Source organism: Myiozetetes cayanensis, unplaced genomic scaffold (assembly GCF_022539395.1).
Source record: "Myiozetetes cayanensis isolate MyiCay16 unplaced genomic scaffold, myiCay2020 scf23, whole genome shotgun sequence".
NCBI classification, from domain to species: Eukaryota; Metazoa; Chordata; class Aves; order Passeriformes; family Tyrannidae; genus Myiozetetes; species Myiozetetes cayanensis.
The window spans coordinates 4,703,877-4,716,901 of NW_026087445.1; the positions used below are offsets into that span (position 1 = coordinate 4,703,877).

The following is a 13,025-nucleotide window of genomic DNA, read 5'->3' on the forward strand; positions in this document are numbered from 1 at the left end:
ACCTCTCTGTCGCCTTCACAGCTGGATTTTGACATCGGCAGAGTCCAGATGAACTTCCTGCGCCTGCTGAGCTCGGAGGTGGTGCAGCACATCACCATCCACTGCCTGAACACCTCCGTCTGGCGGGAAGGCTCCTCCGAGAAACCCTCGGACAAAGCCGTGCGCTTCAAGGCCTGGAACGGGCAGATGTTTGAGGCAGGGGGGCAGCTCAGGCCAGAAGTGGCAGCTGATGATTGCAAGGTAGGTTGCTCCTAAAGAGGGAAGAGGTGGAGAGAAATGCCAGGCTGAGCCCACTCAGGTCACACAGCAAGGCTCAAGTCACACCTGTGCTGCTCATTCTACAGAGAAAAGGGAGAAGGGTCAAGTTTACCTGTTCACCACTAATTTTCCAGTCCAGGATGCAATAGCAGCTCCTGTGAAGTAGATGGCCTTCAGACAGAGAGCAGAAAACTAAATTCCAAAGTTACATGTGACATGTAGCAGCAGTCAGATGGCAGAAGGGGGGGAATGGCCACCTGTGGGTGGTGGACATGGCTCTTGCCCTATGCCATGCAAAGTCAAGAGCCACAGGGCTGCATTTGGGCTCACTGAGTTAGGAGTTTGCATTGGTGGTACCATCCAAATTGTATTTTCATCAGCCTGGTAAAGGATTCCCCACAATGCTCTCTAAACCCCACCCCAGACCTGCTCAGCCTGAAGAACCATCCCTTGTCTCATGAAACAGATTCCTTTCCAGCAGGATTCACCCCCCTCCCAGCTCATCAGCTTTTTCTCTGTCCCCCCTCCCTGCACAGATCAAGGATGGACGCTGGCATCGGACGCTCTTTTCGTTTCGGACACAGGACCCTCAGCAGCTGCCAATTGTCAACATCTACAACCTCCCCCCATCCGAGCCAGGAAAGCAATACCACCTCGAGGTCGGCCCCGTCTGCTTCCTTTGAACCAAGCTCTGGAAACCGGGCTCCAAGGCTCCGACCCCACGGCTGGCCTGTCCTTACACAGGCTCTCCCACCTCTCTGCAGCAAGGGCAGCTGGGCTGTGTCTTTTGGGTCAACTCTTGCTCTAAGCCTTTGGCTCAAGGTCTCAAAGAACCCGTGATCTGCTGAACTCAGCCGGTTGTTGGAAGGAGGAAGAACAAGGACGTAGGGGAAGCGGGCGCCAGTCGGGACGCGACCAGTGAAAAGGGATCAGGGGGACTGGATGTTGCGGTTCCACACACCAAGCTTTTCCCATGACCAAAGAAAACATCGAGAGAAACCTCAAGCGACTTGCAGCGTGCGGGTTTTTTTGTTGTTTCTCCCCCCACCACCAGCCACCCACCACCACCACCACCACCACCCATTTTGTCTGGTTCCTGAGTTACCAAATGTTCTTTCCATTGAGAAAAATAATTAAAAAAAAAAAAAAAATAGAGCTTCCCTCTCAGAGCTTGTCGCCTTCTAGATGGCCACGTGCCTGCATCAGGTCTCCCAGGCGGAGCTGCAAGTTGAATCTGGGCCGCTCTGTGTACAGGAAGCATTTTGATGTGCAATACTAGAAGAAACGAAATATATATATTATATTATTTAAAGCAAAAAGAAAAAGGAAAAAAAAAAAAAGAAAGAAAGAAAAAAAAAAAAGCTAAGTTCCTCCTCCTTCCATGAGTTTGATCAACATCCCCTCTCACGTGTGGTGTTTGGGGTAGGGGGAGAGTCCTGAAGCCAAGAGTGGGGAATGGAAGGAGGAGAGGGGAAGAGATTGGTGCTAAAATAGAGAGAGGGAATGGGCTCGTCTGATTTGTTTCTACCTCTCACTGTGAAATCTCTGGTGCTCTTAAAAAAGTGTGTTATTTTATATATATGATTTTAAACTATTTAAGGTTGTGAAGGTGCTACAGTGTCTTGCCACAGACCCAAAAAACAAAAAGCCCCATAGGATCACCTCTCTCTGGGAAGAGAGGAGCTTACAGTCCACAGCTAAATCAGAGAAACAAATCACCTTAAAAGGGATCCTTTATTGGCTCTGGATGTCAATCACATGTGACAACTCCCACTGCATCCAAAATCATCTACAGGATACTTCACAAGCAAATTTGCTTTTTTTTTTTTTTTCTGTTGTTGTTGTTCATCAGCACTTCACTGCTTTGGGAGGGGAGTGAGGGACACAGCTCATCTGGAAGTGTTGAGCCTCAGCTATTTTTGAGTCAGTTGTCATGTAACTAACTAGTTGGGCTGTAGCTGCACTGGCCCTGTGTCCGTGCCAGCTGCGACTCCCTGGGCTAAGCTCATATTTAAACCCAGCTCTGCAACCCTTCCCTCGGCCCCTCTGTCAAGACTGACATGATGGTACCTTGTTTCAGAACCCAGCCAGGCTTGGAGGGGTTTTGTTTTGTTAAGTTTTGTAGAAATTTAGTCTCTATATGTAAATTTGGAGGATTTTTTTTTTAAAGAGGATAATTATGGTAATCTTTAATTCTATATAAGGAATAATATTGATGTAATCAGAGCTGTACTGTATCAGAAACTCTTCAGTGCCTGTTTGGAGTTTTCTTGTCTCATATGGACTATGGAATTTATTTTTTTGAGGAAAAAAAAATTATCTGTGAGTCTCTCTTCGTGTATTCTTTTTTTTTTTTTTAACTACTGCCTGCTGGTTGGTGTCCAACGACCATCAGAAAAGGTTAACAGGATCTGTCCCAAATACCTCGCCCTCCACGCAGCCCCTGCCAGAAATACCTCACCCCCAGGCCAAAATCACCATCACCCATCACTCGCTTCCTCCCTGCACACCCCCCACACTGCAGGTCTCTCCATCTCCCATCCCCTGCCATTGGTTTTGTGTGTTTTCCTGAGGCTGCAGTTACCATTTGTTCTCATTAAAGCTTTTTTTTCCTTTTCTTTTTCCTTTTTTTTTTTTTTGTTTTTTTGGACTTTAAATAAATATTTAAAACTGAGGCAATGAAACGGGAGTGGAAAATGGTTGTGTTTTTTTTTTTTTTTGCTTCTTCGTAGGAAACTAAGAAAGGGGGGGAAAAAAAGGAGGGGAAAGAAAAGGCAACATGAAGGGGCAAAGCAGGGGCAAAAAGAGGGAGGAAAAGAAGGTGGAGGAGGGAAAAACCCAGTTATGCTGCACCACAGACCCAGCCTTGGCTGGTCCCAGTTGCGACAGGAGCAGTGGAAGGGGCTGAGCTGTGTTTGCTCACCCAGTGCTCTGCCCCTTCCCAGCAGTGCTGGGACACCCCGGGGCACGATGAGGTGCTGGGTGATGGCACCAGGTCAGCTCTGGCACTAAAACCCCCTGGGTCAGGGCTGTCCCTCACACGAGCTGCCGGTCCTGAATTGCGCAAAAACAAACACACCTAATAAATCAATCACCGCACTTAATTACAAAGCCAACATTAGAGGAGCTCTGAGGCGCTGTTAAATGAGGAGACTCTGCATGTGAAGGAGTTGCAATTTATGTAGTCTGTTAAAAGCCTGAGCACACCCCACGGATGAGTCTCCTGCCTCGTACCCAGGGCCCCATTCCCCACAGAATCCCCCCTGGCATCTGCCCCCTGAGAGCACGTGTGGACCGCTGTGCCAGCCCCGTGCCCTGGCAGGGAGCAAGGCCAGTGTGAACTGAAGCCTGGAGGTGAACAACCTCTGGAGGGAAGCCACATCTGGGTCCCCTCAGTGCCCTCAAGGCCTCCAAACACACCTGGAGCTGCCAAGTGCTCCACACCCACAAAATTAGTTGCAGTTTCCCAGAAAAAAAGCCTGCACTGGTGAAGCGTTGCGTTGGTGGGGTTCTCTCATCTCTTTCTGTTGGAGAAATCCAAGATTTTGCAAGTTGAACTTCCACCACCTGCTATTGCTTCACGCCTGAGCAAACAGCCCAACAGTGGAACAGGCACGCTGGGGCTGGGGATGTCCAGCGCTGCTGGCACCTGTATATAAGGGACAGAGCTGATCCACAGCCTGGCAGAGCAGGAACATCCTCCCAGCTGGCCAGGAGATGCTGGCCACCCTCACCCTCCTCCTGGGGCTGCCCCTGGCTCTCGCCACCGAGCCCCCCACCTGCGCCCCACTCGTCCCGATCACCTTCGACAACACCACCGTCCCCAGGGTAAGCCCTGCCCTCATCCGAGGCACCCATCCTCTCCTTTCCTATCAGCATTCCTAGCCTTTACAGGTCCAGGAAGAGGTTATAGACCCATCAGCTCCATGCTTATCTCGCTGTCTATCCATGCTGCTTTTCCTTAAAAAACAATATTCCAGACTGCTGTACAGGGGCACAGCGAAGGGGTGAAGCCTTGCAGCTCTGCACACACTCAATCTCATGAGCAGGCACTTTGGGAGGCTCCTGCTTCCATTTCCTCGTGCCAGCCAGGCTGGGCAGCACCATCCCAGTGCTTCGTCACTCTGTTTTAAGTTCTTCAAGTGGTGGCAACTCAGGTCACGAGCCTCCATCTGCAAACCCTTCACTGCATAAACAGTATTTAGTCCCTTGGGAGTGTTTAATGGGAGGAAAGCAATGAGAACTGGGCACAGAGCAGGAGGGACACCACGACAGAAAGAACTGGCCATCCTGGGAACTGGAGCAGCACTTTGGCAGAGAGGGGATAAAACCCAGGGGATAAAGCCCATCAGCCTGGATCCTGCCCCAGGTGGTCACCCACCAAGGGTCCTCGTGGCAGTGGGATGGGAGGACACAGCATCTGCTTTCACTCATGTGGTGCCCGTGGGTGAACCAGGCATGGCTGCCCCAACCTTCCCCGCTTCCCTCCTCTCTGCAGCTCCTGGGACAATGGTTCTACATCGCCGGTGCCACCAGGTACCCCCCTCACCTGGCAGAGATTAAAGCACTGACATTCGACGCTTTTTCCTTCTTCCCTGGTAGCCATGAGGACGAGCTCAACATCACCGAAATCATGAGACTGTAAGGACAGGCATTCACCCCCTCATCAAGCTCCCCCATCCCCAGGGGCACTTTCACCTGCTGGTGCCATCCTCTGGGCTGAGGCACCCTGGCAAATTTGGGGCTGGAGAGCAGCTGTGCCACGTTTATTTAAGCTCTGCAGCCCCACTCAAGTTCCAAGTCCCTCGGCCTTGCTTGGGGCATTCTCAGGGGTATTTGCTCCATCTGACCTCTCTGCCCCGCAGGAACGAGACGTGTGTGGTGAAGAACAGCAAGATCCAGGTCTTGCATCAGAACTCCACCCTGGTGCACGGTGAGGCCCAGTCAGGGCAGAGGGAGGGGAAAGGGGGACGCAGCTTCACCTGGGACTCTCCTGCTTCTGTCCCCCAGAACCTGGCACCCTGAGCCCTTTTACACCTGAAGTCGTGTCTGGAGGTGGGGGGAAAAATTTCTTCCACCCCACACAATGGGTACAGCAGCGCTGTGGGACCAGACTGGTCCCCACTGGGATGAGTCTCAAGGGTAAAAGGGGATGAGCAGACCCTGCCAGCTCTGCCCAGGGTGAGACCCAGCATGGGGTGATCCCACTCTCTCCATGCCTTCCAGTTGACAGTAACCAGGTGGCTTCCATGGCCACACTGATCCAAAGCGACAAGGACCTGCTGATCCTGAACGAAATCAACATTGACTCGCCAACTCTGAGCCTCTCAGGTGAGTGGATGCTGCCTGGGTACTTGGGGCAAAGCCCTGTCCAGGGACAACTCAAGGGGCACAGACACCACCAACACTCACAGGCAGGGCAAAAAGCCCCTTTTCCACTGATACAGAGAGGGGAAAAGATGGGGGCAGGCAGCAGTGAGCTCCACATCTGCACTATGGGGATCACCCAGGAGCAAAGCACCCCTAAAACTCCCTTTTGTTCCCCCCCCCACTTCTCCATTTCTCTGACAGCACGGACACCCAATGTGAGCAAGGAGCACATGGAGGAGTTCAAAGCCCACCTGCACTGTCTGGGCTTCACTGAGGAGGACGTGTTCTACACTTCCAGAGAGGTACCAACCCCTGCCCAGGGTGGGCGAGCCCCAGGCCAGCTTCTGCCTCCAGCTGGGATGGGATTCTGGGTGGTGTGTGTGGTTCCCCACTGCAGCTTCCCCTCTGTGCATCCTCCCTCCTCCCTGAGCACCCAACCCAGCCATTCCTGGTGGTTTTGGGGCAAAGGGGCACTGACAGACACTCTCCCCTCTCTCATAGGATGCCTGTCCCCTGCCTGGGGAGAAAACAGATGAAGATGACACAGATCCACAGTTGGGATAACCCCCATGGACCAGGTCAGCTGCTCCATCCTCATCCTCCTCCTACAGCCAGGCTCAGTGCAGCCTCAGGAGCTCCTATCCAGGCTTTGTTTTTATCTCATGGATTAAACACCCGGTTTCACTGTTATCCTCTGGACCCAAAATAAACCCCTGTGTTACAACCACTGGCTGCTCCTGCTCCATCCTCTCTGGCACCTTGTGCAGGACCCCCTCCTGCACACCCTGCCCATGGTGCTGCATCTCCAAACCTGCCAAGAGGTGTGAAAAGCCCCAGACAAAACCCAAACAGGGCCAGGCGTGGCAGCAGGCACAGAGATGCTCATCCCTCACACCAGCTCTGTGGTGGCAGGGGATCCCATCCTCAGGACATTGGGATGTGAGCACCAACTCATCAGCCCCGACCCCACAGGGAGACACACAAACCTGCCAACCTCCTCAAGTCTTCTCCACCACAACACTTTTAGCACCTGAACATCCCACCCTCAATTTTCAAGCCAAATCCCACAAGGTTCCATCTGTGCCCCCATCAGGGGCCTTGCACTGGGGTCACAGCGGGGTGGGGTGACAAAGGGTGGCATCATGCCTTCCCTGAACATGGGAAAGGGGAGACAGTGGGAAAAACCATCACCCAGGGCCAGACCAAGGGATTCAGGGAGGCTTTGCTACCAGAAATAATGCCAGAGAAGCAAGTCTTGCCCTGACCGGCGGCACAGGGACAGCAGTGGGACAGGGAGGGGGAAATCAGGGAGCTGCTACAGATCTGGCCAGCAGGATGGGGGTGAGCTCCTGGGACCCATCAGTCCTATTTTTATGGCTGGTTTTGACAAGGACAGCAAAACCACGTTCCCTTCTCTTCAAAGCTGCCCTGGGTTTTGCCTGAGATGGGGGCAGCTGCACCGTACCTCATTAGCAGAGCAAGAGGCAACTACAGCAGCTGGTTTTTTTTTTTTGGGGGGGGGGGGGAATGGCCAAATTTAGGGAGGGTAGATTTAAGTTTTAAATGCAGCAACTGCATCACCCCCATCACCAACAGCCCACAGCCATCCTCGGCTGCAGCCGAGGCCAGGGCGAGCGTAAGCGCCTAAAAGGTGATGATTGCATCACCAGTGCGGAGCCAGCAGCGCGGGGCACATCCTGTCCCCTCCCAGCAGGGCTGCCAGAGCCAGCGGCCGAGCGAGCGCGTCCGTCTGTCCGGGCTGCGGGAGCCATGGCCGGGATCGTGCTCACCCTCGGCATCGCGGTGCTGCTGCCCACGGACGCCTTCCCCTGCCCAGCCCTGCGCCCCCACAACGCCACGGCCTCCAAGGTAGGAGAGACACGAGCCCTGGGGGGCTGCCCCGCTCCCTCAGATAACTTAGGGGTGCTCCGCCAAGCCTCCACGTCCCCTGGGAGAGGGGGAGACCCCACCTCGTCCCCTCCCGGCACATCTGCCAAGTGGGTGCCCTCAGTGGAACACCTGCAGCTTTCCGAAACACCCCTAATTGCCCGGTTTTCTCGTGGATACCCCAGCAAGTCCCAAGAGCAACCTCGAAAAAAGGGGAGTGGCTGGGTATTTTTTGGAGCAAATCCCCCACGGCAGCGCCGGGCTGCCCTGACCCTTCTGCACCACCTAGAGCACCCACAGCTGGCGCCAGCACCTTTTCCAATCCCCACACTCAGCTGTTTTTTTTCTCCTCTGGTATGTTTGCAAAGGTTTCATCCGTTTGCTGCCAATGTGGCGCAAGAGGCAGAACTCGCAGACGCACCAGTTTTGCCACGGGGAGGGTGGGAATCTCCTCCCCACAGCTCTCCCCTGCAAAACCAGCAGCCCTCACCTCCCTGCCCCTCTCTCCCCACAGCTGCTGGGAACGTGGCTCTACGTGGCCGGGGCTGCCCAGTTCCCCAGGCACCTCCTGGAGATGCTGCTCATCGACCACGGGCACCTGTACGTGGAGCCCCTCACGGATGGGCAGGAGCTGCTCATCACCCAGCACGTGGCCGTGTAAGATGCAGCCCCCAAACCCATCCCCTCCCACCTTCTGCAGCCCCACAGCCCCTCAGTACAAAATATGGGCATGATCTCAGATTGATTTCTCCAAAAAGACTCTCCCCTGGATGCTCTGTGCATCCTCTCCCATCTCTTCCTCACTCCATTTAATTATTTATTTCAACAGTCCCCGGGTTTGGGTGAATTTTGCAGGGCACAGAGGTCTCACAGGCACCAGGCCCTGTGGGCAAGGAGAAGACCTCTGTGGAGGAGGAGACCTCTCCAGTGCCACAGCCACTGATTCTGCCAGGCACCAAAAGATGTTTCCCTTTGCAGGGTCAGACTTTCAGAGGATAATTTTTTTTTTTTCTGTGCCAACACAGGCAGCAATTTGTAATTTCAGTTATTTCAGGGTGGAAAAACATCTCATGCCTTAATTTTAACAGTGACAGCAATTAACGCTGTGAAGGAGGTGGCAGATGCCCGGTGTGGGGTCAGGACAGGGCTGGGTCTTTGTTGGTCCTTTCCAAGCCCATGGCATCACCCCCTTTCCCCCCTCTCTCTCCAGAGGGGACCAATGTCTCACCAACAACCTCACCTACTTGGAAATCGCTGCTGGTAACACCACGCTGGTGAAGCACGGTGAGCACCCATTATCCCCCAGCCTCTGCTTTTCCATGGATTGAGACACACAAAGAGCCTGTGTCCATGTTTTACATCATCTGGTGCATTTTCTTCCTGGGTCACTTTGCCTGTTTGAAGCCTCGGTGGGCTCCAAACAACTCCCCAGGGCCGGGGGACAACTCCCCGCACCAGAACACCCAGGGGATCACTGCCTGCCCTTCCAGCCACACTAAACCCCACAGAGCGATGCTGTTCCAGGAGCAAACCTGCTCCCATCCCTGCTGGAGAACACCACCTTGTTTGTGAAGTTATTTCACAATCCCTCGGGGAAAGGAGAGAACATTCCATGGCAGTTTTCAGTGAGTTAATGAAGCCTCTCGTTCTGAGTTGCTTCCCCCTCGCAGAGAGGAAACAGGGTGAGCCCTTCAGGGTGGGAACTGCAACCCCCTGGGTTGCCTCAGCATTCCACACCCTGCAGCACATTCCAACAGCAGGACAGGAGCTGGGTGACTTTGGCTCCTTCACACCCCAGCCTCGCATTTAAGAAATACAATTCAAATAAACCAAGAACCAAACAAGTCACCTCACGTCAGGACATTTGTCCCCACACACTGCTGAGGGCTGGATTCCAGGGGCTACTGGCGTTGCCCACACCTGGGCTGGGGTTTATTGCTGCTGCAGCACTAAAAAATCTGAATATTGTGGCTGTTCTTTCCCAGCCAAGACCCAGCAAACTGTGGGGACACTGATGAACCTCAGCTCTGAAGACCTTTTACTCATCCAGTACCAACTGCAGAGGGAAAGGACGTATTTGGGACTGTATCTCTACGGTACGGAAACTCCTTCCCAGAGTAACTCTAAGTTGTCATGGACACCAAAACACACACATAAAATTATCAACTAAAACCACACAACAGCTTGGTTTCACCAGCAGTCAGTGACTTTTCTGAGACCAACGCTCCAGGGGTCACAGGAGCATTTACAAACCCCATTAAACTCCACATCTCTTGGCAGAGCAGAAAGAACAAGTTAAAGGCCAAACCCACTTAGGCCATAAATATTCAAAGAACAGGAAGCAAACGCAATTCAGCATCGATATCATTGTAAAATCTCAATATTTTCAAGCCAACCATGATGTTTCAGTGCTTACCTCCCAGGGCAGAGCACGTGGCTTTGCAGTGCCAGCACAGGCAAAGCTGATCAGATCTACCCACAACCTCATAAAGCAGTTTTAGACCCTGATAAAGCTCCCCATCACCCATCCAAGCTGCAAAGCAATTGCTTAATAGAGTTTGAAGGTACATGTAGAAAACTGCCTCTGTACTCAGGCTTGGACCCTCCCAACACCCCAGGAATGTCAGACTATCCTGCCATCCCTTAAAGCAGACAGAACTGGAGTAGTTTGGGAGATTAAAAAAAGTGATGCCCAAAACACCTGGTTTTGTTACCAGTCCCTATTTAACTCCTGGCAAATGCTTTCTCCTCCTCCAGCCCGGAACCTGAGCATGAGCACAGCTGACCGTGAGGAATTCGAGCACCACGCCAAGTGCCTGGGGCTGAGGGAAGAGGAGATCATTTATGCACCCTGGAAAACAGTACGTGGGTGTTTGTGGGTGGGCGAGGGTCAGCAGAGCCCTCACCCCAGGCTGTACCCCCCAGCTGCCAAACTGGGGTCTTGGAGAGGCATTTTCAAGGTGGTGGAAACGATTTAGGGGGCTAAAAACCAGCAGGCTCGCTTAAATGGGGGTTTAAAATAACACCCCCCTGCAGATAGGTGACTCCTGAAAGCAAATACCTGCACCCGAGCATCTCCAGGGAAACCTGGTAACTGCCTCCCACTGCCGGGAGAGAAATAGCTACAGCATGGGATCTTTGCCCTGAAATTCCTCATTTTGCCTTGAAACTCCTGATTTTGCCTCCTCAATCCCTAGCAGAGACCAGCTGCCCCCAGGAGCTGCAGCAAGGGGCAGGAGGGGACAGTGCACCTGAGAGTTTTCCTTTAGGTTTTTCACCAAAACGTTAACCAGACCCAGCCCTTGCCTCTTGCCATCTTATTTATGTCATTTTATCCCGCAAATGACCCAGTCCCCAAGTCAGCTGGAAAAGTGAAGGTGAAATATATCCTACCTTTTGCTGTTCCATCCTGCTCATCCACCTCAGGAGGCTCTGGGCTTTCAGAGATGCCCAAAACCCCACACCAAGCAGCCAGGCTGGACCCAATGTTGTCCCCAACACCCATTCAGCCCCAAGATGCTTCTTTTAAAACTGTCCCCCACAGGTCAGGGGAACTGGGGACAGGGACAAAGGCAGAGAGCAAAACCCTCTTGCTGTGGCAGGGCCAGGTCTCCTTTCTCATTTATGCAACAAGCAGCACCTGTGAGGAAGAGCCCAGCTCCCCACACTAACCACAAGCAGCTGTGGACTGGGGGTTGCAGGGGCATTTGGGTCACATTTAAATTTGGACAAGGTGAATGAAGGTTGGGGAAAGGTAGAGTGAGACAAAATTGGCTGTCCTTGCAAGCTGTGGTGTAATTGGTGTTGGCAGAGAACGGTTTTGTGCCCAGCCAAGGCAGGGCTCTGCATCCAAGGAGTAAAAAACTTCCTAAACAAACTCAGAAAATATTTTCTGGACCTTTGTCATCAGGCTGAAGGAGATGGATGTGAACAGAGCATCAGAGCAGACTCACATAGCCCTCCACCAGCCCCAGGCAATAAGAAGATCTTAACCTATACCAAGTGCCCGGGTAGCACTAACTTTTTACTTCTTTCACCAGAAGTTTGAGTTCCCCTGTCCTTCAGCACTCACTTACCGAACCCCCAGTGTAGCACAGCTTTGCCCCAGAAGCTTGGGGCAAACTCTTTCCAGCACACACCTGGAAAATGTCCCCATCAGCACCTGGGCAGTGTCTGTGCCTGAGGAAGCCCAGAGCTTCCTTAGCCCCTCTTTGACATATAATCAGCTAAAAAGGGGAAAGGAAAATACTGCTTTCTTCAGTAAATTCTCTCTTGCTGGTGCCTTGGCATTTTCACTTATCCTGTTATTGTTGTTTTGACAGGAGCTGTGTCAAACAAAAGAGATAGAAAAAGGCAACACCCCACACACAGAGCCCATGGCTGGGGGCACAGCATCACCTCCTCCAGGTACCCTCCAGCCTGGGAGTGCAGGGAACTGATCCCACTTCGGGCAATAAATGTTTTCTTTAAATTCTATTTATTTTGTTGCCGAGCTGTTGGAGAACAGGGCGCTATGAAGAGGTCAGAAGTGGGGCTTGCAAAAAGAAATTGGACATCCAGTTCACCTTGTGTGTCATTCAGGCGGGAGCTGGGAAGAGGTGACCTGAAGCTTAACATCAAGCTTGGAAGGGAGCTCTGCCAGAAAAGCAGCACTGAAAAGGAGCAGTAAGAGAGGCCAACCAGGAGAGGGCAATCATTAACTATGTTAAATAGCGGACCAAGCATTTGAGGAGCAAGTGGCATATACACAAGGCTGGAAACTTATCTTTACCTGTACAGCCTGAGGAAGAGGGTGCTTAGCTAGAAGAAACCACCCAATTCCCTTGACAGCAGCTTGACTGCCAGGTAGCCCAGCTGGGGCAGATGTTCCTGGCCAAATCCTTTGGACCTGCCAAATGCTCGCCAATAATGTCCATCCACAGTGAGATTTGCACACAATGACACTGACAAATTATCCTCCTGCCAGAGGGAGGGGGTGCTGGCCCATCCCGGCCTGGATTTTTACTTTCCCAGAGAAAGGGCCATGTTTTCCCATTTCCCAGTAAGCTCAGCACCCTGGAGGTGAGAAGATACAAGTGCCAAGGCTGAAATTGCTCTCTGTGCCTCTGGTACACCCCTGCACTTGTCAGGCACCTCACCCATCCCTTATCCCACCCCCAGCCCCAAAAGGAGGACAGCATTGTCATTGCATTTGTGTAAGTGGGGGAGTTTAACAAGAGACTGCTGTTGCTGCGTGTCTGGAGAGTAATCCAGTCTCTGCTCTAACCTAGTAATTAAGCACTCAAAATATCTCTCTTCCTTAAAAAGGAAGAAAATGAGCAAAGCTGGAGGGAAGGCAGCAGCGAGCCCTGATCCTCCCACTGCAGCTCCAGGGTGCCCTGTCCCTGTCCAGCCTTTACTGGGCAGTGTTTCAGAGTTGAGCCTTTGCACAGATTCCTGCAGCAATAATGAATTTTACCAGATCACAGAATCATTAAGGTTGGGAAAGGCCTCCAAGATCATCAAGTCCA

The 13,025-nt window shown here is 52.5% G+C and overlaps 3 protein-coding genes across 3 annotated transcripts in view; all 3 read left to right on the plus strand.

Annotated features, from left to right (window-relative positions):
• LOC126642407 (collagen alpha-1(XXVII) chain-like) overlaps nucleotides 1–2,928 on the plus strand; it is a 143,944-nt gene extending 141,016 nt beyond the window's left edge. The window contains exons 60-61 of the mRNA XM_050320007.1: nucleotides 22–240; nucleotides 795–2,928. Coding sequence (XP_050175964.1) covers nucleotides 22–240; nucleotides 795–941 — 366 coding nt within the window. The 3' untranslated portion in view covers nucleotides 942–2,928. The remainder of the gene's footprint in view (nucleotides 1–21; nucleotides 241–794) is intronic.
• A 997-nt stretch (nucleotides 2,929–3,925) lies between these two features.
• On the plus strand, nucleotides 3,926–6,355 carry LOC126642394 (alpha-1-acid glycoprotein 1-like). Its single transcript, XM_050319983.1, has 6 exons — nucleotides 3,926–4,086; nucleotides 4,757–4,899; nucleotides 5,124–5,191; nucleotides 5,485–5,589; nucleotides 5,830–5,930; nucleotides 6,130–6,355. Exons 1-6 carry the CDS (start codon nucleotides 3,976–3,978, stop codon nucleotides 6,190–6,192), a joined length of 591 nt encoding a protein of 196 aa, XP_050175940.1. The 5' UTR covers nucleotides 3,926–3,975; the 3' UTR covers nucleotides 6,193–6,355.
• A 993-nt stretch (nucleotides 6,356–7,348) lies between these two features.
• On the plus strand, nucleotides 7,349–11,989 carry LOC126642399 (alpha-1-acid glycoprotein 8-like). Its single transcript, XM_050319996.1, has 6 exons — nucleotides 7,349–7,497; nucleotides 8,030–8,172; nucleotides 8,726–8,799; nucleotides 9,501–9,611; nucleotides 10,273–10,376; nucleotides 11,838–11,989. The coding sequence occupies exons 1-6, from the start codon at nucleotides 7,399–7,401 to the stop codon at nucleotides 11,952–11,954; spliced, it is 648 nt and encodes a 215-aa protein (XP_050175953.1). The 5' UTR covers nucleotides 7,349–7,398; the 3' UTR covers nucleotides 11,955–11,989.
• The last annotated feature ends 1,036 nt before the right edge of the window (nucleotides 11,990–13,025 follow it).